This window comes from Syngnathus floridae, chromosome 19 (genome assembly GCF_059516105.1).
Source record: "Syngnathus floridae isolate MCC-2025c chromosome 19, RoL_Sflo_1.0, whole genome shotgun sequence".
Taxonomy (NCBI): domain Eukaryota; kingdom Metazoa; phylum Chordata; class Actinopteri; order Syngnathiformes; family Syngnathidae; genus Syngnathus; species Syngnathus floridae.
In genome coordinates, this window is record NC_142431.1 from 5,365,144 (window position 1) to 5,391,275 (window position 26,132).

The window sequence follows — 26,132 nt, forward strand, 5'->3', positions numbered from 1 at the left end:
ATAATAATAATAAAATACAGCTGGTGTCTGCATCAATAAATTAAATTACAATTAGGAATAAATGCATCCCTCTATGTCTTGTTCAGTGAATAATTTTCTAACATTTCTATCAGCGTATTTTGTTGACATTTAAATCAACATGTGTCGTCATATTCCAATACAATCACGAGGTCCGCAGAGCAAACTCTCAATCGCGCTATAGAATCAAAGTATCAAAGAGTTTATGGCTATGGAAAGTTTTTATTTGGATCGCTGCGTATGCGTCAGTGCTGTTTGAGGTAAAAGATACATTTTAAACGCGCCCCCATTTGCTAATGGAGCGCGAGAGAGGCTTCGGGTTTGACGTGAAGGTCAGGTGACTCCCTCTTTGACGGGACACTTGTAAAGGAAGTTTATAAATTAAGCTCACTTTCCCGTCCGTTTCCAAACTTGGATGTCAACCTTTCTGAGGAGCGAGTTCCAATTAATCCCGTGTCTCTAATTCACTCTCTGGTGAGTTTGAAACTTCTAATGCTGTATTTTTATTATACGATTGCCTCTAAATTTCGTGTGCTTTATTAACATAACTTTGATTTTGGTTAACTTTTTTCTTCTGTTACAAAAACGTTCACTCACTAACTGATTCTCTTTTAGAATTTTGGAATGAATGATGTGTTTGAACTAAAGGCTAGTCAGTTTATAGCTGTTAAATGTATTTATTTATTGTTTGTATCCGTCTCATATTTTCAGTGTAACTGACTGGAAGCAGCCCACGGTGCGCCCTGCCCACTATTTGGATTATATTGGAGCAGGTGGGTCACCAACCTTTTTCAAATTTGTTGTGTTTTATTAGAGACACATTTTTGACAAAAGGAAAAAAAAAATCCTTTACTCATGTTTTTATTTTGAATAATCGTTGAAATTCATTAACGTGATGAAACTGATTATATTAATGATTTCTCACAATAGTTACAAAATAGTTTTGTGTGTTTGCGCTTGTTTGATCATCAACACGGTATATTTTGAAATATTGTAGCAAAATTTCAATCCAAGTACGTAGCAAGTATTTGTGGTACTAAAGTGATCCTCTGTATTTTATTATTTCAGCCACTAGTATTTTATTAATTTAGCCACTAGATGGCAATATTTACCAGCAAATCGCAATAAAAAAAGTTGACAGAAACGAGAGAAACTATTTTGATACATTAATAGAAGCAAACAAAAAAGAGCAAACAATCGACAGGCTTGGAGTGAAACAATACGTTTTATATTCGTTTGCTGAAACGAGATGGAATATGTTTTATAACAGAAGCATTTATGGTAAAATCCAGAAAAAATACATTTCGTCAACATTCAAATCAACAGGTGTCGATGCCGGCTCCGATTTTTTTTTTTTAAATCATTATTAATTTTATGCATGCGTATTTGCATCCGAACATATTCTAAAGACGTAAGATGTGCGCAAAAAAAAAAAAAAAAAAAACTGCAGCCAACTTTTTTTTCTCTCTCCTGGCAATATGCTTGATGTTAAAGATACATTAAATTGACAAAACCACATTTTCCTAAAAGTTGTTTACTAAACTAAACACGTATTAGTTCTTTCCACTTTCTTGGCTGCTTTGAACTCTTTCATCTTGGCCTGCCTAACGTTTTTTTTTGTCCTCATGGAGAACGAAAGGGGGTTAGGGTTTGACGTCAAGGTCAGGTGACTCCCTCTTCTGACGGGACACTTATAAGGGAAGTTTGATGAGTTAGGCTCAGTTTCCCATCTGTTCCCAAACTTGGATGTTGACCTTTGGGGAGTGAGTTCCAATTAACGTAACGGAAAGGGTCCCAACGGGCTCTCTATTTTCCTTTCTGTAACTTTCCAGGTGAGTTTAAAGCTCCAAATGTTATATTTACAACATTTATTACAAGTTAACCTCTAAATATTGTGTTTGGACACAAACAGAGCTGTGCTTTTGCAGCATTGTAATTTGATTAACTGTTTATAATAATACTTTAAATATGCCCCACAATGTTTTCTTGTAAGAAAAAAAACTTTTTTTTTTTTTTGTGGCATTTTGGACCCATGATCCTGTTTGCAGAACCTTGAAGTGAATGATGTGATTTAATTAAAAGCGTATTTCCCAGTCAGCCCAGTTAGTTTACAGCCGTTAAACAACCTCAAAAAGATTGTTCAGCTGCTGCAGGAATAGCAGGAAACCTCAAATTGGGACTTGTTTTTCCATTCATATCCTGTGTCTTCTGCACGGGCCATTGTGTTGGATTTGTCTGTGCTGTCTGAATCATTTACCACCAAAGCCACTCATGCAGAAAGTGGCGGGAATTCCTGTCTAATAACTACAAAATTATTTATTGTCTTTAATATCACTTGGCATGATTGACTATTCCTATTTCAGTCTCTGACTAACCCTAAAAGAACTTATGACCCCCTCACAACCATCCAGGTTGTTGGATAAGGTGCATTGTTTTGCCCGGTAATAAGGAAACGTGGCGGTAATTTATAGCATGAAATATGTCTTAAGGTTAACATCCCTTCTAAGAAGGGTAGATTTATGGACAACTGGAAAACATTCAATTTTGAATTCAACATTCAGTCAAAAAAACAAGTTTTCTTAATACACAGTACAAATTATTAATATTTTTTTCTGTTTTCATTAGTCTTCCCTCAAAGCACTATTGAGTGTGGGTTTGAGTGGTGAAAAAAAATTTCACAGGTGTCACTCAGTTTAAAAATGAATGAAAATACGCCCAGTTAGGTTTGCTAAAATATTACATCACTGGAAGCATCGCAGCAATGAGCAAGGAGATGCATCCTAATCTTAAACGTCATTAGGTATTGATTGAAACTCCTGAGTGTGGGTATGTCCTGCCTGTGATCAGTCCATGATGTTCTTCTCAAATGAGATCCAAATTCCATGTGAGCCTGTTTAGGTTATAAAAATAAATTGTATAGATGGCACTTGCCAGTTGTGTCACAATGCTTAGCACCGCTAAGCTGTCAACAGGACAGTGTGAGCACTTTGGAAAGAAACTCCCAGCAGGGCTTTCCGGTCTGCTACACACACACACTTTACTTTTTTTTTTTTTTTTGGGATGGTCATTGAAGCTCCATGTCTGCAACAACTTATTTGTGCTTTTTCACACTACATTTGAAAGAGGTAAATCACATTCAATAAACGTACAAAAACAAAGAAAACAGAAGCGATATAAATAGTTTTTAAAAATAGCAAAAGCAGTTTGTTTACAAGCATGTTAACTTGACATGGGCACAATGGGAGTGTTGAAAAGGAGAGCAGTAGGGAAATACTTAAGCTAAAATCCCCTCATGTGACTGAAATGGTTTTAATCAAGAGCTCCAACCAGTTTGATCTGGAATAATCCAAAGTGAACACCTTCTATCCTTTTTTTCCACAAATATTATCTTAATGTCATGATTCATGGATATCTCTGATTCAAGGTTTTGCTAAACTTTCTGTATTTATATAATGACTCATTTAATGAGTCACATTGGGTGGTAAGATTGTGACATACTTTCTCAAGATTACAAGATTGTGTCTGAAACGTGTTTCCTGTGTCTGCTCCCAGCAACTGAATTAACTTGTGTGCTTGTTTCACAAGGACCAATAAACCTCCAACAATATACAGAAGCCACTAACACTTCATGTTGCCACTACCAAAGAAAATAAAGTCTTCAAAGTAGTTAGAATAATGATCTAGTAAAAATGGGAGTTGTCTTGTTTTAAATTCCATCTACACCCAACAGTTCTTACTCATCTTTTGGGGGTGAAAATAGTGATTTATGCCCATATTTTTTATTTTATTTTTTCACATTATTCCCTCAACAGCTCTTTTTTGAACCGGGTTCAAAAACAGTAACAAAAAAACAAAGCCAAGGATCAGCAAAATATGCAGAAATAATCATTTGATGCAATAGGTGTCAAACACAAGGCCCGGGGGTCCAGATACGGCCCACCACACCATTTTACATGGCCCTCAAAGACTCATCTTTGATTTCAAAACTAGTTATTCATCAGTTTGTTGTATAGCCTACACTATAAGGCGTTGACAATTATAATCAAGTTAAACTAAGCGTTCTTTACAATGGGAGCTTTAATCAGTGAGATAATTTAATTTGATAATTCTTACATATTGATGTAATGTCTTTTTTTTCCCCAGCGTAGGCTACTTGAGGATGGGCGATTGGAGCGCTCTTGGCCGTTTGTTGGATAAGGTCCAGGCCTACTCCACAGCCGGGGGGAAGGTGTGGCTCTCTGTCCTCTTCATCTTCAGAATCCTGGTCCTGGGCACGGCAGTAGAATCCGCCTGGGGAGATGAGCAATCTGCTTTCAAATGTAACACCCAACAACCTGGTTGCGAGAACGTCTGCTATGACAAATCCTTCCCCATCTCCCACGTCAGATTCTGGGTCCTCCAGATTATCTTCGTGTCAACCCCGACCCTTCTTTATCTGGCTCATGTCTTTTACCTGAACAGGAAGGAACAGAAATTGAACAGGAAAGAGGAAGAGCTGAAAGTTGTACAGAATGACGGAGGAGATGTTGACCTCCCGCTGAAGAAAATCGAAATGAAAAAGCACAAGTACGGCATTGACGAGCATGGCAAAGTAAAGATGAAGGGGGCGCTGCTGAGAACCTACATCGTCAGCATTTTTTTCAAGTCCCTCTTTGAGGTGGGCTTTCTTGTGATCCAGTGGTACATATACGGCTTCAGCCTGGCGGCGGTCTACACTTGCGAGAGAGATCCATGCCCGCATAGGGTGGACTGTTTCCTGTCACGTCCCACGGAAAAGACCGTCTTCATTATCTTCATGCTCGTGGTTTCTCTGGTGTCCTTGCTTCTCAACGTCATTGAGCTCTTCTATGTGTTTTTCAAGAGGATCAAAGATCGTGTGAAGGGCCAACAGCCACCCACTATCTATGCTAGTGGGGGCACTTTGAGCCCGACCCCCAAGGATCTCTCAACGACCAAGTATGCTTACTATAATGGCTGCTCTTCCCCGACTGCCCCACTCTCACCCATGTCCCCTCCAGGTTACAAATTGGCCACAGGAGAGAGGGGTACAGGGTCTTGTCGTAATTTTAACAAGCAGGCCCATGAACAGAACTGGGCTAACTATTCCACGGAGCAGAACCGCCTTGGCCAGATTGGAGGAGGAGGGAGCACTATTTCAAACTCCCATGCACAAGCCTTTGACTTCCCCGACGATACCCACGAGCATAAGAAACTGCCATTATCAGCCGGACACGAAATGCAGCCTCTGCCCTTGATGGACGCTCGGCCCTGCAGCCGGGCCAGCAGTCGGATGAGTAGCCGGGCCAGGCCAGATGACCTGGACGTTTGAACCTGGCCGGCAGCCTGAGAATCAGGAAACGATCACTTAGGTTTGAACAAGAGCTGGGCCTAACCTCAGTTACAGTTTTTGTCGTAGAGACTCTTGGGCTACGTTGACACTGCTCAATGTCCATCGCCGGAAATGTCCACTTTATGATTGAAGTTTCAAGTGGGATTGAATTAAAGCCAAACTTTAAAACAACTGTCACTCAAATCAAGTTTGCAGATTCACAGATGATGTCAGTTACATATCTGATTTAAATCCAAATATGCCCAGGTCGCATTTGACAAAAAAAAATAAATCGGAATTCTTCACTGCAAGAAACAACCAGATACACATGGGCAAAAAAAAAATCGTAATTGAGCTCCAGTGTGAACGTAGCCCAAGTTCGTCAAGAGACATTCAAACCTGTATGTAACACTGATAAAAGGTACAAGTTGCAAATAGTTTTTGAGGACTTTCCATTTACCTATAGGACCTATCACCTAACCTAGCCTTAACAAAGCACACCCTTAGAAGTAGGGGAAAGGCAGAGGTGATCCTGAGATGCAGTCACTCAAGAACAGTTGAACAGAGCAATTTGTTTGATTTTATGTTCATGAACAGAGCGATTTGTTTGATTTTATGTTCAATAAACACTATGTGATCATTTTATATAGGGTCAGCCATGTTTCCACCAAGCAGGACAGTTCAGTTTGATTCACTGCAGTATGCTCTAGTAGAGGCGGCCATTTTGTGGATGAAGGTCTTTGTAATTGTCCCTAAACGGGTCAAGTACCAACCGTTTTGGCACACACAAAAGCTTGCCAATTCAGTTTTTATAAAGTCATGTTAGTTATTCCTCATATATTCATTGTCATTCCCAAAACTTGCAATATTTCTGGTGGTGCATGAAGTACACATTAAACAGCATAATAAACAATTTCAGGATACCAGGTTGGATACAAGGTGGTTATTTACTACCAAGCATTTCATGTACCGTATTTTCCGCACTATAAGGCGTACCTAAAAACTTCAATTTTTCTCAAAAGCCGACAGTGCGCCTTATAGATGGACCAATATTGAGCCACTACAGCAGGCATGTCCAAATATATGGATTTATATATGGACAAAGTTTTAAAATGGGCCATTCATTGAAGGTGCGCCTTAAAATCTGGCGCGCCTTATATATGGACAAAGTTTTAAATTGGGCCATTTATTGAAGGTGCGCCATATCATCCGGTGCACCTTATAGTGCGGAATATATGGTAGTTCTAATTTAGGTAGTTGAACAAACAGTTTTGCTTGGTGGACTCGCATTTCTAAGAATTCTAAGATGACCATTTTATTACTGGAAATTGATAAGGCCACAAAATGTTTTCCAATTATGAGATAAGAGTTGAAATGTGAACATTTAAAACAAAGCCCGCTGTGTCTTTCCAATGACACATTTTTTTAATGTTAGTCACTTTGCAAAAAAGGTAAAACAAGGCTTTGGGGAGTTTGCTGAGTATTTATTGCTTGGGTTATGATGGAAATCCACTACTCCAATTAAGAATTGACTACTATTCAGTACATCTTATATAATTTTCATTTTTTTTAAACTCCCTACAACGTGGATATTTATTGGCCGTTTCTACAGTCACAGTCACAAAACATCCAGACTGATGTAGTCAGTCTGGATGTTTTTTTCCTGATAAACTTTGAATTTATGTGATGTTTCATTCTGTGGGTTTATTTGTATGTTTTTTTTTTTTTTAAAGGAGCGTGTTAGTGGCAAAATTGATGCGTCAGGCTGTCGTAACACAGCAATGTATTGGTTGGTGAAATCATTGCTGCCTTTTTCATATTTGTGGGAAGTTGGGAGACAACCGAAAGATTTTTTTTTCTTACTCATTTGAGTGAATGATCTCGTTAGCGTATTTGTTTCCAATTCGATGTCAGCGTTGCTGCTTGAGAAATAGTTACTTAGTACTGTAAATCATGCTAACTGTCACAATGAAAATGTGAGTTTTTAGAAGACTTCTTCTAGATCTGGACTAATATTTAGTCAGTTATATTAAAATACATGCCAATGTAGCTCCTCAACTACAAAACATTAGAATCAATCTCAATTTGTGCTTTGAAAATGAGTCGTTGTGTTGGTACTTACATGGATCTTTCAGCTACAATGGCATTTGCACTGTGATCTAGTAGGTGATAACTCTGTTAATATGATGCACCCACAACGTGAGAAGAGTTCTGATACTGTATACATGTTGCTAATTTATTTTGTAACAAAATAAAAACACTAAGGTGCGTGATATGAAGCATCCAACTGCTGGTTTAATTGTTATGGGCCAAATGTTAATATTTCACTGACAAAGCGGGAAAAATAGTCATTTGTTATTTGTTATAGTAGTTCCAACAGTGCTAATCTATGTACAGTGCAAAGTGCATGATAGCAAAGCAAACATTCATTGTATCTGTGAAAACTATTTTAACCAATAAATGTTTCTTCATTCTTAATAATCTGACTGGTTTATTGATTATTTTGCTGTCTAAAACTTATTCTAGTTGACAGGATGGTCATGAAGTTAATCTCAATCACATCCAATAATTTGTTGTATACATTTTGTACTGGGTATGTATAAAAATAATAATAATGAATTATATGAATTGATTTCTACAATGATCTAAAGGGACATCAGTGAATGATGAATTACGACCACACGTAATGGGAATCGGGTTACATCACTCGCGCCACAACTTAGAACTGGTTTCACCTGGTCTAAAGTGAACTCTTCCGTAACCAAATCGTCAGGTATGGCGGGAACGTGGAATGGAAACCATCCTCGGAACACCGAGCGAGGGGCAGTACAATCTGCCAAATTCCCGAAAAGTACACCTGTGCTTGGCTAGGAAAATATATAGGATCCATGCATGTAAGCGCTTCTTTTAATTGGGTCAACCACGCCATTCTTTCAAACAGAATAAAATATTTGGCTATCTATTCTATTGCTGCACATAAATAAGTTTCATCCTACATGATACTACATTTCAAAGTTTGTTTACTTTCATCTGGAGTCTGCTTTTTTTTGGGACCCACATTCACAGCTGGCTGTTTGTTCCAGAAAATGGATTTGTGGAATTCAAGAAAGCAGAATGAGAACATCATTTTTCATCATACTTTGCATGTCATCAGCATTTTAAATTCATTTTGTGTCTCCTGTTGTGTAAAAACATACTTTTGGGAATGCATGAACAAAACCTGAAGTCAGGGTCAGGTATGCATTTTTAAATTGAAGTGAAACTGCAGACTGGTCTTTCATTTGACGTCATTGACTTAATTTCTTTCCGTTCACTGGCACATACTTTATGCTAGTCTGCTCTTGTTCCATTTCATTAAATAGAACAACATACTGTCAACAGCAGTTAACGCTTTGTTCTATTTATGATATATTTCACATGCCTACTTTGAAAATACTTTATTCCTTTGTGTTGACGCTCTTCCTCCATTACAAATGTAATGTTGCGCCATAATGTAGAAGAATATGCACTAAATATTAACAATACAAAATTTATCCCGACATATGTAGTAACCACATCTCTCAACAATTTGTTTTTTTTCTGTCTTAGTTAACTACTGACATTAATAGAGAATTGCATCATGTCCTTAAAACAGAGAAAACCATCCAACTAATGCTGGCATGGTTGCCGAACACCACATAAACCAAATCATGATCCACAAAAAAGGAGTGCAATAAGGTTCCAGGTATTCAGCGCTGAGCTTTACTCGAGCTTTGATAAAAGCTTCCGAGAGATGTAGTTAAATTTCATAACAAGAAAGGACACAGCTCTTTTTCACTTTTCCAAGTTTCCCATTTAATCTTTCCATCGCACTAAATCAAACCACATGTTGTACAGACTGTAGCCACAGCATGAAGACCACATGTGTCAGAGTTAAAAACGTAGGGGAGCAAATGGGAATTGTAAACTTCCATTAATAATATCTTCAGATTGGTTTACAGTGAATTTGACACACAGACACCAGAACTAGACATGTTAATTTTGATCTTTCATTCAGGAAAGAAACATCACCTCTTTAACCATGTAAAAATGTATAAAATGGTAAAAATGTTTTGTTTCATTTGAAACATTTAAAAAAAAAAAAAAAAGTATAGTCAGTGTGATACAGCAAATAAGGAACCAACTAATTCCATCATTCTCACAGATATTCCCAGAAACAAATTGGAAGCTCTCCAAGCTCTCCAATAAATCAAAGACTGAGTACTAATGTTGATTTCTGCACAGTCATCCCAACGAGGTCGCCAAGCAATAGATATGTTCCAGGAAGTCTCGGTGTCAGCCCAAAATAGTCTTTCCGGGGTTAAAATATCACATTAAAATGTGATGCTTTAGTGAAGTTCATGAATGAAACAAAATAAATTTTAAGAAATGATGTGGCGGGCTGTATCTGGCCCCCGGGCCTGGAGTTTGACACCTATGGCCTCGACAGTTTCAAATTTCTTTGCAGACTGGATTAATGTGAGGTGGGAATTTCTGTGGACAGCTACCAAGACAAAATGAGGATGGGAAAATCTAGTCACAGGGAAATATTGATTATTTGATATTAAGCGTAATGTAAAGGTTTTATCATTTATACTACCGCACTACAAAAAAGATTTAAGGACCATTGCTATGGAGGATGTTTGAGATAATTCGCTTCCCCATTTTTGTTGCACCTTCAATTGCGTGACAGCTGCGGAAAACGTAAAATCATGACAAAGAATCCGAATGAGAGAAGTATTGTAATAAATTAGATGAGATGTTACGCCACCTTGTGACATAAGCCAGTTGGCATTTAGTCATGACCAGTAGCGGCTGCCATGGTCTCATTTCTTTGTTGTCACATTGAATTTTTGTCTTCACTGACCATGTTGCGCAATTAATTATCTGATTACGGGATGATTTTTTGCAGTGTAAAAGTGGGCAACTTTTTATGAATGCCCGCTTGATTGAGTCTCTGATGCAACTTATTGAAGGCACAAGATCGAGGGGACGTTAGCTGAAATATATTTGATTCTGTCTTTTTTATTTAAAAAAAAAACAGCGCTGGACTGCCTAAAAAAGTCATGACTAACTGCAAGACTGTAATTCTGTGTTAAATGTTCAGTACGTGCCTATATGTGAATTTTCTATATCTTCCAAAGGTCACTTTTACAAATCAGTGTGCTTTACCACCTCTGCCTGAAAGGAGACTATTTATCTCAATGGTTTTATCATTTTCCGCCACTCACATTTCTACATTTGGTCATGTTTGACAAATACTGAAAAATGATAGTGTTTATTTGATAACCATACAAATGTAGCTTTGTTTGCAGCTTGGAAAGAACATGCTAACAATATTTGAATGTTTCATTTTTAGGGCAAATGTCAGCAGAATATTTGAATGTGCACCACATTTGAGAGGTCACTGCATTTGCGAACCAATCATTTTGCATTTTCTTTTTTTTTTTTTTGACGCAATAGACAGGGCTGATGAATTTTGTGTTGTTTGTAAACTGATTCGCCAAATAGTTTGGGAGTTTTCAATTTTGGTTGTTTTAATATAATTTTGAGGTTTTTTTTATTCTGTTTTTATATCATTTTTAGTTTTTTATTCAGTTAGTTATCATTTCTACTTTATTGTCAGCATAATATACATAGTACACCTCCTCACACAGTATTTATTGCACGACAAAAAGCTGCTCCATGTATCTGCACAGAGCAGAATGAGTCAAATATCCAGGTGCAAACGTTAGTAAATCTTAATCTCGGACAAGAGAACCGCAACCATGCAATTTATTCTGAAAATAAACTTAATCAAGGTTGAACTGGCAAGTTTATGTGACTTTTGAATTTGTGAGCGTTATTGCAAAAAAAAAGCGTGAACTGCATGCTCCATGGATTACAAATCTGGACTCAGCAAGAGGCTGGGACATCTATCAGCGAAAGAAAGGCTTTCAGTAGGAGGCACGGGAGGCCTCCTGCATACTGTCTCCTCAGTAACCATCTCCAAACACACCAGACTTAGCAAGGAAAGGCAATTGAACTTAGAATATGTGTGCTCATTTGTTTTGTTTGTGTGCGTGCCAATATCAGTGTTAATGTGTACACATTATTATTATCAACTTTATTATTAAGACTTCACATGCCATATTAAAATTTTCTTTGAATTTCCTTGACTCTGTATTTATTGTATTTTATATTATTTATTATAATTTATAATGTGTTTCAAAACTAGGCTTGGCCAATTGCAAAGTCACTCTGTTTTTATAGAAAACACACAATGACACCGCGAGCTGTGTTTGTAATTCCGAGTTGAGTCTCCAGAGGAAATGAGCAAGTGGTACACTGGCAACTAAATACTTGGGGTGAAAAGCAGAAAGAGACACTTCAGGAGGAAAATTCCTTGAGCTGCGTGAGTGGTTACTTCTTCAATAACAGAAGATGTGTTCCAAGAAACATGGCACAGAAAGACTGAATGTTAACGGAGCAAGTTTAACACGCATTTAACATTTGGTCGTGAAGCAACTAATTCTTTGGCTGAAATAAGTGACGCATGGAGAGAATGATGTTTATGCGTAGTCTGAGAAAGCACAATTGAAGTTTCCATGTGGTTGCCAAGAGTGTCCACAAAGAGAAAAACAATAGTTACACTAAGATGTTCCACCTTAATTGCTCCACTATTTTTTCACTTCATGGCATGGTGTGTATTTTGCCATAATAACCAGAAATTAATAAATTAAAATCTGAAACGATTAACCAATCAGGAGTCAAACAAGGCCTGCTTTGATTGGCTGTTTGCTATCCAATCCTAACTAGTAGGTGAGAAGCTTGGTTATCTTTGTAAATGTTTTGTTGAGAAAGAAGAAAAAAGGAACGTGTTGTCACAATTAAATGGAGAATCGTTTCATCTCTAGTGTCTGGCAACGTAAATGGTTTTGAGATATTCCGTTTTTGTCAGGTGCCGCATGTGATAGATGTCAAATTTATTTTGGTTGCAATATTTCTATAATAAAGAAACAATTCCACATTTGCTCATGTTATGACCTTGTGTGTCCAAATACTTTTGTCCATATGGTGTAGCTCTTTTTTTTAATCTTATTTGGTGAGACAGAGAAAACAACATAGCTTTGAACAAGGTTAAGAGTTGAGTTGTATGGCGTCAATGACTGAGACTGTTGAAAAGTGATTGTTTAGAGCTGAGGCAATTTAGTTTCCTAGTTATCATGATTCTCGGTCTTAAATACCTTGTGAACTTCTTTGGAGTTTCCAGGCAATGCAGTCAGCATGAAGCAGAAACAACGACATTATCCCTTATATAGTTTAAGTGTTTTTGGCTGTTGACTGTGTTCCTCCACAACACACGCATGCACACTTCAAAGTCTCAAAGGTTTTAGCATCTTATCTAAACCTCTGTTTTGAATTCAACAAAGAGGCAAAAACAGTCTTGCCTCTTGTGTTCCCTAAACCGACCCAAATCATTTGATTAATTTAGCATCGAAAGAGTCAATATTGACAAAAATGTATATTTTCCTTCACAATAAAAGTGTAATAATTATTCAATAAAACTTAATTCACACGTTACTGAAACAATAAATATTTGAGTTTTTTGTAAGTCAAATCAAACATTTTCAATACTTACGTTGCTAAAGTTACTCAACTTAAATAAATCATTGCAATTTGTTTCCTCAAACCTTTTGAGTTGAATTCGTTGTGTTGTTTTCATCCTTGGCCAGGAGGTCGAATGCAGATCTGGACCAGTGCAAAATCTGTAATAATAATAATTCATTAGATGTGTCCGGAAAGCATCATTGACAACAAAAGTGAATGTCATGGTTGCTTCAGTACCTGGCAAATGTTCTTGGCACGTTTGACATTTCCAGTCCAGATGTTGGTTCAATGCTTTCTAACAAGAAAGAAATACATTATTTAAACAAGTGAAGATAAATACACATTTTATATCATTGCAACAAAAATCAAATGCCCACTATTCCCAAGCAAGACAACAAAAACAGCCTTCATGAGATACAAGTCTTTACTTCACATTTTTCCACTTTACTGGCTTGAAGAGAAACAAATTGCACCTCATTTGGGTGAGCCGGGTATTTTTAACTGCTTTTGGCTGGCAGAGCTGCAACACAATCAATTGCACGCTCGACAACAGTACTGACTCGGCAGAAAATACTCGTTCATGTGCACGGCAACGTCCGCACACGCTGAGTACAGCATCCAGTGGTTTTTACGCAAGAAACCTGCACCTCTTGCTCTGTGTGGCCTCGCTTGACTCTGCCCAACAAGACTGAGTCAGCGAGATGCTACACAGCTGTAAACTGAAAGACTGAGCATGGGATGGCAAGCTAACGCACAGATGCATTTTTGTTCGAATTCTTCTTAAAAAAAAAAAAAATAATAATCTTCTCGCAGCTGTAGCTGAAACTTTCACAATATCCCTTATTTGTGGTGAGAAAGCTCAAAAGTAACTTTGATTCCACTTCTAAGAGTGTGTGGGCTTTCAAAGAACTGCTCCATCTGTTTGGTGTGTGTGTGTGCATGCGTGTGTGAGAGTGTGATCATGTCCTATTTCTTCTAATAGTGGATGGATGGATAATGGGCAAAAATTAGGATTTAGTTTTTATGCACACATCTTCGACAAAGACTACCGTATCTTCCGGACTATAAGGCGCACCGGACTATAAAGCGCACCTTCAATAAATGGCCCATTTTAAAACTTTGTCCTTATATAAGGCGCACCGGACTATAAGGCGCATCATGTCAGATTTTTAATCCAAATCAAATCATTCTCCATTTCATCGTTATCTCAACTTCAGACACGACAAATTATTTTATAATTACAAAATAATGAACCATAGTCTTTTTGGTTCATGATTCATAGTCTTCAGCGGGACACTTATGATTGATTTCATGACACAATGCTTCAGGCCAGTTTAAATTTAGGAATTTGGTCCATATATAAGGTGCACCGGACTATAAGGTGAGCTTTTGAGAAAAGTTTAGGTTTTTAGGTGCGCCTTATAGTCTGGAAAACACGGTAATTTCACAAATTATGCTCATTTTCAGGTCTACAAAGACTGAATATTAAGTTACTAACAGTGCTCGGATTTGACGACTCACTGTTACTATGCGCTTTGCTTTTAAAAGCCCCGAGGCCTCGCAACTCGGTCAATACAACACGCCTCGGAACAGCTGCGGTATCAAGAAGTATTCATTGTGGTTATTTGCTAATACAAAGTCAGCCATAGGTCTGGACTTGTGTTGAACCTGCCTGATCTGGTATTATCGGAACAATTCGGAGATGCCATTCCAAAGATGCAGTTATTCTAGTAAATTTTACACTTTCTTACACAATAGATGGCTTATTCATGCAGACAGTCTCTCTCTGTCTCGCTCTCTCAGTCTCTCTCAGCATCATTTCAGTATACCAAATTTTGCCATTTACTGCAAAGCAACTGTTACTGATTGAAGTGTACATAAAAAGTGGAAATCATCCACATTAGTCTTTTCACTGAGGCAGTTTACTCTGTTGTTCACCGCATTCAGGCCTCCAGCAGTGTTGGGCTGAGGTCTTTGAGTGCAAACTTATGTTTCCTCTCTCTTACATGATTACATCCACATTCCCACACACATTTAAGCCGACCTCTGGCTTTCCTGCAGAGACATTGTGCTGACAAATCATTTACAACTTTATTCTTGTTTAAAGTATTTTGCCGTTATTGGGTTGGATTCATGTTGTGAAGCTGTCCATTAAATATGTACAGTCAATCTTGTATCTCTTGACACCAGGGTTTTTTGTCGAGGGCCGCATCATAGTCATGGTTTCCTTCGAAGGGCCATTGAAATTGCCAACCCAAATAAATGTCTCAATGTCTCAAATTATATATAGTGTACGGTACTCCACAAACTAGTGAATGACTAGATGAATAACTAGTTTTCAAAACAGAGACTAAGAAAAACTAACATATTTTAAAATTATGAATGGTCATAAAAATTGCTAGCTATTGATCTAATTTTTACAAGTGAAAACAATTAGTAATTTAAATATTGACATATGAATTTGCACAATTTGTCTTCGCGGGCCACATAAAATGATGTGGCGGGCCGTATCTGGCCCGCGGGCCTTGAGTTTGTGCTTTAAATGTTTCGATGTTTCCAATTAAATACTTCACCTGTCGAAGCATTTGCAAGAATATTTGGAAAATATGAATCAATAACATGAATCTCATTGTACATTAAATATATTGTCCTTGTAGTATTGGTTGAAAATGATTTACAATTGTGTTCTGTTTTTATGATTTTCACACTGTAATTAATTCTGAGTGCCGTTAGTTCTCCAGTTTCTCTTCCGTTTCCAGTTTGTTGTTTGTTCTTTTTATTCGGACATTATTATGATCCTTTTCCTGATGCGAAACTATCAGCGTACAAACGTTGTCCTTTGTTTACGTAATACACAAAGCTCTTCAGTTTCCTGCCTTTTGCAGTTTATTGTGTTTCAGTCCGCCACCTGCCTCTAAATAAAAGCATCCCCCATGTTTAAAAAATAAGAACGGTCACTAGGAGTGTAGGGATGATTTCTTGGTCAATGCCAATTAAAATTCTCCATTCGTATTTTAAAACATTGTTATTTTAATGTGTTGTCCAAATGAAAAATCTGATAATTGTTTCGAACCAAACGAGGGTCTTCCTGTTCTCCCTGAGAGGAGTTTAAGTGTTTTGCTAAACACCATTAGTTTCCCAGTTTGAACACAAAGAAACAAGACCAGCTGACCAGCAGACTTCAAGACTTGGTCTGAAGAAAACAAAACAAAACAAAATTGGCACACAGTCCAAAGCCTTGTGCTGGCAGGGTTTGAATAATGAGGAGCTATTCACCAACGCTGTGGATTGTACAGCCCAACTTTCCGCTGTTTTTTTTCCCCACAACAGAGAAACTTTTCAAGAGGTATTTAACTTGTGATTCTGACCACTAGATTCTTCTTCCGTACTGATCAAGGCAAAAAGACTTCTTCCACAGTCCTCTCAAAGTGAGCAAAACAATACCATCCATCAGATCAAACAGTACCGACCAGCAAAATCAACATCTGAAGCTCATATATTTGATCAAAAAATAAAACTCGTTTGTCGTGTCGTCTGTCTTGTCTCGACAAAAAATTTCGAAACTATCTGTGCTAAATCCAGTTTGAATGGTTGCTTGCTCCAAGAGAAGCTTATCCATGTTTATATCTCCAGTAGACTTGATTATTGTAAAAGTCTTCAGGCTGGACATTTGTAGAAGAGCCCTGACATAGCTGAACCTCCATTTTGACCACAACAAAGACTCTGGTCAATTAGAGGAGCTCGGAGTTTAAAACAAACATTTGGCTGTTATACTGGACACAAATAGAATAAACCACCCACAGAACTTAGAACGAAAAGTTTGTACTTTTACAGAATCCAGAAGAATTCAAGGGAAGACTGTTGGATAGGGCTTGAGGAGCGTCACTGGAAACACACCGTTAATGAGTGAAGGTATTTAGAAAGATATTGTCATCAGAGTGCAAAGGGATATCATGACCATGTCACAGTGACACGTACACATGACCCAGGATAAACCCTCAAGTCATTCAACATTCTCGGAAGCAATCTTCCACAGGGAGATAAACACGTCATTCTGATAAATAAACATGTACACAAAAGAGTGAAAGTGTGGCTCTTGACCAAATAGCACATTATTCTTTCTTACTCTCTCTGGAGCACAAAACAGTCAGAGACTTAAAAAAGCTATTATAAAACAAACACTAGTCTTTTTTTTATTTCATTAAGAGACACTGAAATAATTAATTTCCTATTAAAGACGACCCCCATCAACCTGATTCAATAACCATACCGTATTTCCGCACTATAAGGCGCACCTAAAAACCTCCAATTTTCTCAAAAGCCGACAGTGCGCCTTATAATCAGGTGCGCCTTATATATGGACCAACATTGAGCCACTACAGCAGGCGAGTCCAAAGTCCGGCCCGCAGGCCAAATGTATATATCTTATATATGCCTTATAATCCGGTGCGCCTTATATGTGGACACAGTTTTGAAATGGGCCATTCATTGAAGGTGCGCTTTATAATCCGGTGCGCCTTATAGTGCGGAAAATACGGTACTTGTCATTGATTGGTTTTGACTTCCACTGTGGAAAAAGCTTTACAAAATCAATTAGGTAGACAAGAAGTGATATTCCTAGTGATCTGAAAGAAAAAAAAAATCCAAAAAAGGATGCAGGATGTGACATCCATTCCTCTTCATGCCAAATGAGTTAGACGCAATGCACACACAATGTCAACATACGAAGTATTCCCAGAGAACCCTGACAGGAAATGGACATATGACCATTAACCCATACATGCTGTATGTTTACACAGGCTGATAGCTCCGTCCTCCTCCACAACAAATCGAGTGGAACTTTATAATTAAAGGCGCAAAGTGACATTAAAACGTGCTTGAAAGTGCTTAATGTTGCGCAAAACTCCAAAAGATTAGTTTTGGATTATATAAGCCTTCGCTTGTCACATGTGTTGTCACCAAGATTGGTGACAACATATTTTCAAAGATCCACCCATCCAATTATCATAATTTGAACTGTGGCTGTTAATTGCTAACAAAACATAAAAGGTGATGCAATGTTAATGTCATTTTTTTTGGAGGCAATGCTGTTGGTTGTCTTGATTCCAAGAATGATTTCATGTGACTACAAAAACCGCAAAAGTAATTGTTTAATCTTTGCTTTGGGGATTTTTTTTCTAAATGTTATTCATCACTTCCAAGAATATTAGCCCGTGTGGTCATCGACAATTTTCAGTCCAAACAGGTTGTCTACAGAGAGTAATAATTCAATGTGTCTTGACTGTTTGGATTTAAAATTGGATTTAAGCCTTTTAAACAAACAACCTGTCATTAGAAAAGATCTTGGAAAATTTAAATCAAGTTAAGGTTTCACAGTAGAGTGTCAAACTAGGATCAGGGCTTCAAAGTACGGTTTCAAACTAAGGTTAAGGTTTAGAACTAGGGTTTAAAACTTTTTGTTTTTGAAGTAGGGTTTGAAACAAGGGTCAGGGTCTCAAAGTAGGGTTTCAAATTAGGGTCAGGATTTCAAAGTACGGTTTCAAACTAGGGTTTCATTTTAGGGTTGGGGTTTCAAACTAGGGCTAGGGTCCTAAAGTAGGGTTTCAAATTAGGGTCAGGTTTTTGAAGTATAGTTGCAAGCTAATGTTTCATTTTAGGGTGGGGGTTTCAAACTAGGGCAAGGGTCTTGAAGAAGGGTTTCAAGCAAGGCTTAAGGTTCCAAAGTAGGGTTTCAAACTAGGGTCAGGGTTTCGAAATGGGGTTTCAAACTAGGGTCAGGGTTTCGAAGTATGTTTTCAAAACGGGGTTAAGGTTTTAAACTAGGGTTCAAACTAGGTTTAGGGTTTCGAAGTAGGAAGTAGTAACTGGGAAACTTGGGAAACTGTTGACAGTTCACTTAAAATCTGACCGCATGCATTGAACTTTCAAAGAAAACAATGAATGATGGTTCGTGGCATTGAAATAAACGGATTGTTAAAAACATGACACTCATTTGACAAATAATTTCCTGGAATCTAACAACTGAGGGTGCACGCCTTGGGTGTGTTTAGAGTAGACCTTATGATGCTGGTGGAGACTCCTCAAGTGTGTTTTTAGGGCAGGTGACTATGGAGCATGAGAGTGGAGCAAAAAATAATAATTTGTCAGTGTCAGATTATTGTTTCATGGGTTTGAAGTGAACAACTCCTATTATTGTTGCTACGGGAGGTTGAGGTGGATTGGGTCCGATTGAAGCCTGTTTTTGGAGATGATAGTGATCATACGGTGTTTCAGCTTCCTGGAAACCTGAGTGTAACGAGAGATGAGATGTATTCTAGCATGAAGGAGACCACCAAGACAGATTATCTGTTTTAACTAGTTAATGACGGTTGTGGTTGTTTGCTAAGAAAGAGGTGTTTGCGTTTGTTGCTATTTGTTAAATTGCCTGTATTACGCTTTGCCTTGCCTATGAGAAAAATAAATGCCGTCATGGGTAGCTAATCGGTGTAATTGCCATCTCGACTACCTTTACACACACAAATAAACATGGCTACAATCAAATTGTGCCCTCTGTTGTTGCATGGTTGTATGCAGACAGGCTTCATTAACTGAGAACAGAGAGTAGAACAATCACATGTTGTTTCCAAGCAGAAATTTAGGATTTAAGGAAATCCATAAAAATAGACAAGTCCAAATTTGCTACTGTAGGACGTCATCCAAACTGTAAACACAATAGAAATAGTGTGTGCATTTTGACAGAAGACGTAAAACGACATTCTTGAGGTCAGAGAGGCAAATAACACAATGACAAAATGAAATAACTTTCACTTAACATAGGTGGTGATCTCTGACACCACCATTCAAACAATTACAATGTCCTGTCTCAATGGACAGCTTAATACTCAACCACACCTTGACTCATGTCACCTTAATGACTCACATGATGAATAGCTTACTACATGACCTCAGTCATTCTTAAAGTATTAAAACCACCCAAATGGCATTAAACATCAGTCAGAGGCTCTAAAAAAGCTTTTTGGATGTCTTCAAGTAAAGCCCAGTATCCCTTATAAGGCGACCCCTCGCTACTTCGCGTTTCGTTTATCGCGGCTTCACTACATCACGGATTTTTTTTCCAAATTAAAAGAACATTTAAAAGTCAAAATAAAACGTCTAAATTGAGGAAACATGTGTCTAACCTTTAGGACAATGTAGTATTGCTCCAAATGTTCGTTTACATTCCTTTAGAAGTCTGATTTCGCGTGTTAGCACGATCGCGAATTAGCATCGTTCCGCTAACTCGTTAGGCTGCCCAGTACTTCTTGTTGGTGACCGAACTTTGCGGATTTCACTTATCGCGAAAAAAAATTCCACCTTTCCTAATATTGTAATGCTCAGGGTTTTTTTTTTTGTCAGTCAATCAAACTACTAAAAATGGTTTCCAATATTGAACATAAAATGAAATGTCCTCAATAGTAACGCGAGACACATACGTGCAATGTTGTTTAGTCGTGTGGAACAAACAGCCTGAATGGTTGACCAACATCAGAGCATTCCTGGCTTTCCTCCAGACAGTAACAGAGAACTTCTCCTCTGACCTCCTGCGTGACATCCCAGAAGGACATCCTGAAGACGAACAATGGCAGAGAACAAAACTAGTCGCCGGTTCCCAAGCCCCCACTCCCACTGGCATGAAGATATTCTGGTAACTCTAGACTGACCTCCTCTGATGGTGTTTTGCCAAAAAGGTAGTTTCATTTATGTGTGCCAAAAACATCAATACCAAAAAAACAAAAAAACATCTGTACCACTGTAGCACTGAGATCTCTGGATTTTTTTCACTCATTGATTTTCTTTCAAGGAATGAATTACAGTGATCCCTCGCTACTTCACGTTTTGTTTATCGCGGCTTCACTACATCGCAGATTTTTTTTTTCAAATTAAAAAAACATTTAAAAGTCAAAATACAATTTATAAAGTGAGGAAACGTGTCTAACCTTTGGGACAATGTAGCATTGGTCCAAATGTTCGTTTACATTCCTTTAGAAGTCCGTTTTTGCGTGTTAGCGCGATGGCGAATTAGCATCTTTCCGCTAACTCGTTAGCCTACCCATTACTTCTTGTTGATGACCGTATTTCGCGGATTTCACTTATCACAAGTGCTTTTTTGAACCAATTATCCTCGATAAATGAGGGATTACTGTACTCTACTGTCCAATTCTTCCCAGAACATTAAAGTACTTGTTGAACTGTTCCCTATTTTGCAGTTCAACACCTGTTGCTGCTCTCTCCCTCACAGAGATCTGGATTTGATGTACTCTCCCTCCTATTTATTTGACTTAACACATCTGCTAAACAGCAATGTTCAAGAAAGATCACACATTGTTGGTGCAGCCTTATCTATACCTCCCAGCAGCTTTCAGAGGGGCCTCTAATATGACAATAATAACAGTAAGGTGACTCCCTTCACTTTGACTTGGAAAAACAGCACAGTTAACGTTAGGCTTGTGCCCCCATGCTGCTGCGCCCACTGAGACAGCAGGTGCTGAGATGTGAAGTCCTCATTCAAAACTAAAAAGATGTGGGAACAGACAACCAATACAGAAAAGTAAAGAAAATGGCCATTCATTAGAAATACTACCAAAATAACTTTTTTTTATGAGCTTTTACATCACAGGTGTCAAACTCAAGGCCCGGGGGCCAGATACGGCCCGCCACATCATTTTACGTGGCCCCCGAAGACAAATTGTGCATCAAATTCGTGTGTCATTACTAGAATTGCAAATTATCTTCACTTTTAATATCTTTTTTTTTAAATATTTGATCAGTTTTTACTCATCTGATTTGAAAACGAGTTATTTGTCAGTTTGTTTTGTAGCTTTTACTGTATATAATATGAGGTGCTCATACATTTATTTGGGTTGACAGTCATAATGGCCCTCCAAAAGAAGTTATGACTACAATGCGGCCCGCGAAAAAAATCAGTTTGACACCCCTGTATCTTACAGTTTAGCACATAGGTGTCAAACTCAAGGCCTGGGGGCCAGATACAGCCCGCCACATCATTTTATGTGGCCCGAGAAGACAAATTTTGCATCGACTTTGTGTCATTACTAAAATTACAAATTGTCTTCACTTTTTAAAAATAGACATATCACAATTTTTACCACCATTAATCTTTTTAAGCTATACAGTTTTCAATAGACTCTGATACCAAAACTGGTTATAGAAGACGTTGACAGTCATAATGGCCCTCCGAGGTAAACTACAACTTCAATGCGACCCGCGACTAAAATGAGTTTGACACCCCTTAGTGCAAAAAGGTGTCAAACTCATTCTTTGTTGCGGGCCACATCGGAGTTATGGATTCCCACGTGGGGCCATTAATGACTTAAATAGAAATTAATATGTGTGGATATTATCCCATACATACAACAGAATTTTTCAATTAATTTTGAAATTGGATTTATAGCGGAAAAATGTTGCAATATCTCATTGTTATTAAAAGGAAAGACAATTTATAATTTTGGTATTTTAACAAGAAACATTGAGTTGACACTTTTAATTTTGTGGGCCACATAAAATGATGTGGCGGGCCGAATGTGGCCCCCGGGCCACTAAGGCTGAGTGGGCTTACAATATAAGAAATGATTTCTTAACTGCTTTAAAACAAAGTGGCTACACTCCCATCTTCCTTGTGTGTCATCTGCATTGTGGCAAACAATACTGGGAAGCAAATATCGTACATGAGTCGAAAGGCGGCAGGAAGGATAGAAGTTAATTTGCTTCCTCACTCGTCATGGTCTCCATGCTCAGATGGAGAGAGAGAGGCTGGCACTAACACACTAGCTTCCTCATGTTTTCTCATCCGTAGGGTGGGAACGTACATGATGTCTACAAAAACACACAACCACACCACAAACGTGTGCTATTTAATGATTTCGAAAGTGGCAATTCCCACCAATATGACGCCTGCTAATGTTTCATTTGTTGTGTGTGTCACACTATGTGGTATTTGTGTTTGACTTCAATATTCCCTCACTATCTTTATTCGACTTAGTTCCAAGATTCCAGCCTCTCACACAATGACCACTGGGCCAACTGTTGCTAACAGACAAACCAATTTAACTTTTTTCCACAACGTTGTCTCGTTTTCCATTTTGTGACATTGTTAACTTTGTGATTATCAGTCACAAACTTTTTGTGATTATCAGTCACAAATGTTTTAAATTTAATGGGTTTGGATTGAGAGGGAAAAATCCTGAGCCAATACTTTATAGAACCTCATTTCATTGCAATTACAAGAGTTCATGAAGTAATGCTCACGAGTTCATGAGGTTCATGGAGATTCAGTTTGACCTAGAAAACTGATCAACATTTGTGTTCATTTTATGACATGGTTTGACGCAAATGCTCGGCGTGTAGTCATTCCCAAACTTAAAGAGTTGGACGGGGCGCCGTATAAAAACCTGAAAATCATCTAAATTCCACCACACAACCTGGAATCAGTAATTCCCAAATACTTTACATGCAGAAACATCATTGTTGTTTACTTAAATAAAATGATCACAACTTTTTATGGACCCAACTAACCAAACCGCAGTTTTTGAAATTTATATTTGATTACTCATGTTGTGGTATTAATGATTATTACTATGACTATTGGTGACTAATTTTAATAACTGCCTGTCACCCCTTTTGGTGTTGCAGGAGTATTTTGACTGAGTGCAGAAGAATGTGCTGATCGACCAAGGCTACAGGGATTCATCATAATAACAGTCACATTCCTCTTGGCTACTGACCAGTAAGGAATGGAATGCAATTAGCACCTATTAGAGAGAGCTGCCTAGAGGAGGCTTGTCAGGCTCACTGGCATGACCCTAACTAAATGCTCAGAACTTACCAGGACACTCAAACATACCCACAGCTTTGCTACATCATTGGGTTACTCCTCCAATGTAGTAATTGTCAGTTAATGACTCAGCTTTACTGGTTCTAGTCATGTTTGACTAATTTCATAAATGGTTATGTATCGGGACAGAATTGTTGATGCAATCCTGTCTCTATAATTTTATTTTAACTTTGACAGGACCTTGACCTTGAGATGGGCACGTCAATGATCAAATGGGGCCAACATTTTACTGTTGATGGTTCTTGTGTACTTTTGTTGAGATTGGACGCTGTTCACATCCCAGCATACATTGCGACATCCAGTACTGAACTTTTATCTATTTTCAGGTCGTTAAATTATCATTTAAAGGTATTTATGTTACCATAGTTTGTTGATTAAATTTGTCTTTCTTTCATGGAGGTTAAACGTCAGGAATGCTATCAATTTACATTTGCCATCTAGTGGTGAACATTGTAATTACAACTGAAAACTGAAGTGATAGAAGGATTTTTGAGGGGATTGTCCGCTATATGCAACCCAGCCTTTTTATACATGATTGTTAAAATATAACTTGACTGAATAGTAAATGTTTTATGATGGCCATTAAGACCCAGGAATATTTATGTACTACTATTTTGGGTATTTTAAATGGCAATGGCTGTGTCATAGTCAGAACACCATTTAGTAAAGATGCTGCTGAAAAACATGCGCAGTTTGTGGAGTCACTGACTTCCCATCATCTGCCTTCTATTATGGAATCAGAATAAATGTAGTTGGTAATGGAATTTTCCCTAAATAATCATGTGCTTTTCAGTACAAATGTTCATTAGCTTTAACAGTCTGTTGAATGTTAATTTAATTCCTACCAAATTTGCCAATGAAGTAAAACTGAAAAAAGTATATTCTTTGCCACAACAGCAACAAAACTAAGTTGATAAAAAAAAAATGGAAGTGTTTACTAAATGAAGCTACAGCAAGCATATTGGTTTGGATAATTTAAAATTAGAAGCATTCTTGTTCCAGTTCAGAACAGTTCAGAATTCCAGAAAATTTTAAGTTCAACGGAAAATAGATATGTTCCATCAAATGAACAAGATGCATTTTAAGTGATCAAGACTTTAAAAGCACACTTTTGACATATGCAGTTAAACTAACAACGCAGCTACATTCGTTTCACAGTATTGTATGCACACAAACAGACACACACACACACACACACACAATATACACCGGCATATCTGAATGCAGAATGAGTAGTAAATGTGACAGTGCACAGAGTTGTTAAAGAAATTAGTTAATCTTCAAGCAGGGGTTACTCAGTCACCTGTAAAGACATTAAATGATGCTCAAAACAAAGAGGATAAGGATTAGTTAGTGTCAGGCTGGCAAGCAATGGAAAGCTGATGTTGTGTGTCTATGTATGTCTAGCTTGTTACTGTAACACAGAGAGTTTCAGATTAGGCTAGCTAATAGAATACAGGAACGGGAAACAAGTTTGACCTCCTTTTGGGAATTTCGAAAGGAGCTATTCCGGCAATCCCTTTGAGACGAACATTGTGATATTTAAATAAATACCTCGTGTCATTCATCTTCTTAGACTTATCCGAGGTTAGGTCACATGGGGGAAGCGGCCTAAGCAATACTTCCATCTACCTAGCTACTTGGTCAAGCTTTTCCAGGGGGATCACGACGTTAACAAAAACAACAATGGCAGTTATTTTTAAAATGATTTTGTTTGCAACTTGTTATCTTATTTTAAAATAACATTAACTATAATTTAACTTACTTCACATTTGAGTTGGAGTAAGTTTAGAGTCGTAGGCTTGATTAATTATTGTGTAAATTGAAAAAAAAAATCAGTGTGTGACAGTAGTAATAAAAAAACAACTTTTTATAAAACCTGAAAGACTCAAGTGACTCTCAACCACTGTCTCACTTGAGTGACTCAGAGTAACTCAAGTATATAAAATGAACCTAGTTCATAGCAACACTACATGATTTTTTATTTTACAATTTGCTCAGAAGGAGAGAAAAAAGATCCAACCGTTATGTCCAGCAAATGTAAAAGGAAGTTTGTGCTTTGGCTTTATTTAATTGGCAATGTAATGTTTACCATTAGCCTTGTGGACCTCCGTGACCAAACACCAAATAGCCCAGCTGATGTTACGCAACCATCGGCAACAAAAGCACCATGGAACTTTTATTTTGGATGTGCCTGGGAAAACGTGAAAAGAACACAGAGAAGTCCATGCAGCCTCTTTAGGCCCCTTACTGACAGAGACCCAGCCAAAGTTGGAATGAAAAGCT

General features: G+C 37.8%; 2 protein-coding genes across 6 annotated transcripts in view; one reads left to right on the forward strand and one right to left on the reverse strand.

Moving 5' to 3' along the window:
- Positions 1-26,132, reverse strand: part of mcm9 (minichromosome maintenance 9 homologous recombination repair factor) — a 52,832-nt gene that overhangs the window by 4,241 nt on the left and 22,459 nt on the right. The window contains exons 18-19 of one of the 2 annotated variants that reach the window (XM_088362695.1): positions 13,193-13,246; positions 13,039-13,113 (exon numbers count right to left, since the gene is read on the reverse strand). In XM_088362695.1, coding sequence (XP_088218821.1) covers positions 13,067-13,113; positions 13,193-13,246 — 101 coding nt within the window. In that variant the 3' untranslated portion in view covers positions 13,039-13,066. Of the gene's footprint in view, positions 1-13,038; positions 13,114-13,192; positions 13,251-26,132 lie in introns of those variants that run through there. The other variant, XR_015854501.1, reaches the window with a different exon arrangement.
- Positions 357-6,600, forward strand: gja1b (gap junction protein alpha 1b). 4 transcript variants are annotated; one of them, XM_088361381.1, is made up of 3 exons: positions 357-492; positions 730-791; positions 4,162-6,600. In XM_088361381.1, exon 3 carries the CDS (start codon positions 4,178-4,180, stop codon positions 5,345-5,347), a length of 1,170 nt encoding a protein of 389 aa, XP_088217507.1. In that variant the 5' UTR covers positions 357-492; positions 730-791; positions 4,162-4,177; the 3' UTR covers positions 5,348-6,600. The 4 variants fall into 4 exon arrangements, with proteins under 4 accessions (XP_088217507.1, XP_088217509.1, XP_088217511.1 ...); XM_088361383.1 differs by having other exon boundaries at positions 358-492; positions 4,167-6,600; XM_088361385.1 differs by lacking the exons at positions 357-492; positions 730-791 and adding an exon at positions 1,692-1,850 and having other exon boundaries at positions 4,167-6,600.

Bases quoted from the DNA above. Each gene is read 5' to 3' on its own strand.
- gja1b (XM_088361381.1), top strand. From the start codon at position 4,178: ATGGGCGATTGGAGCGCTCTTGGCCGTTTGTTGGATAAGGTCCAGGCC.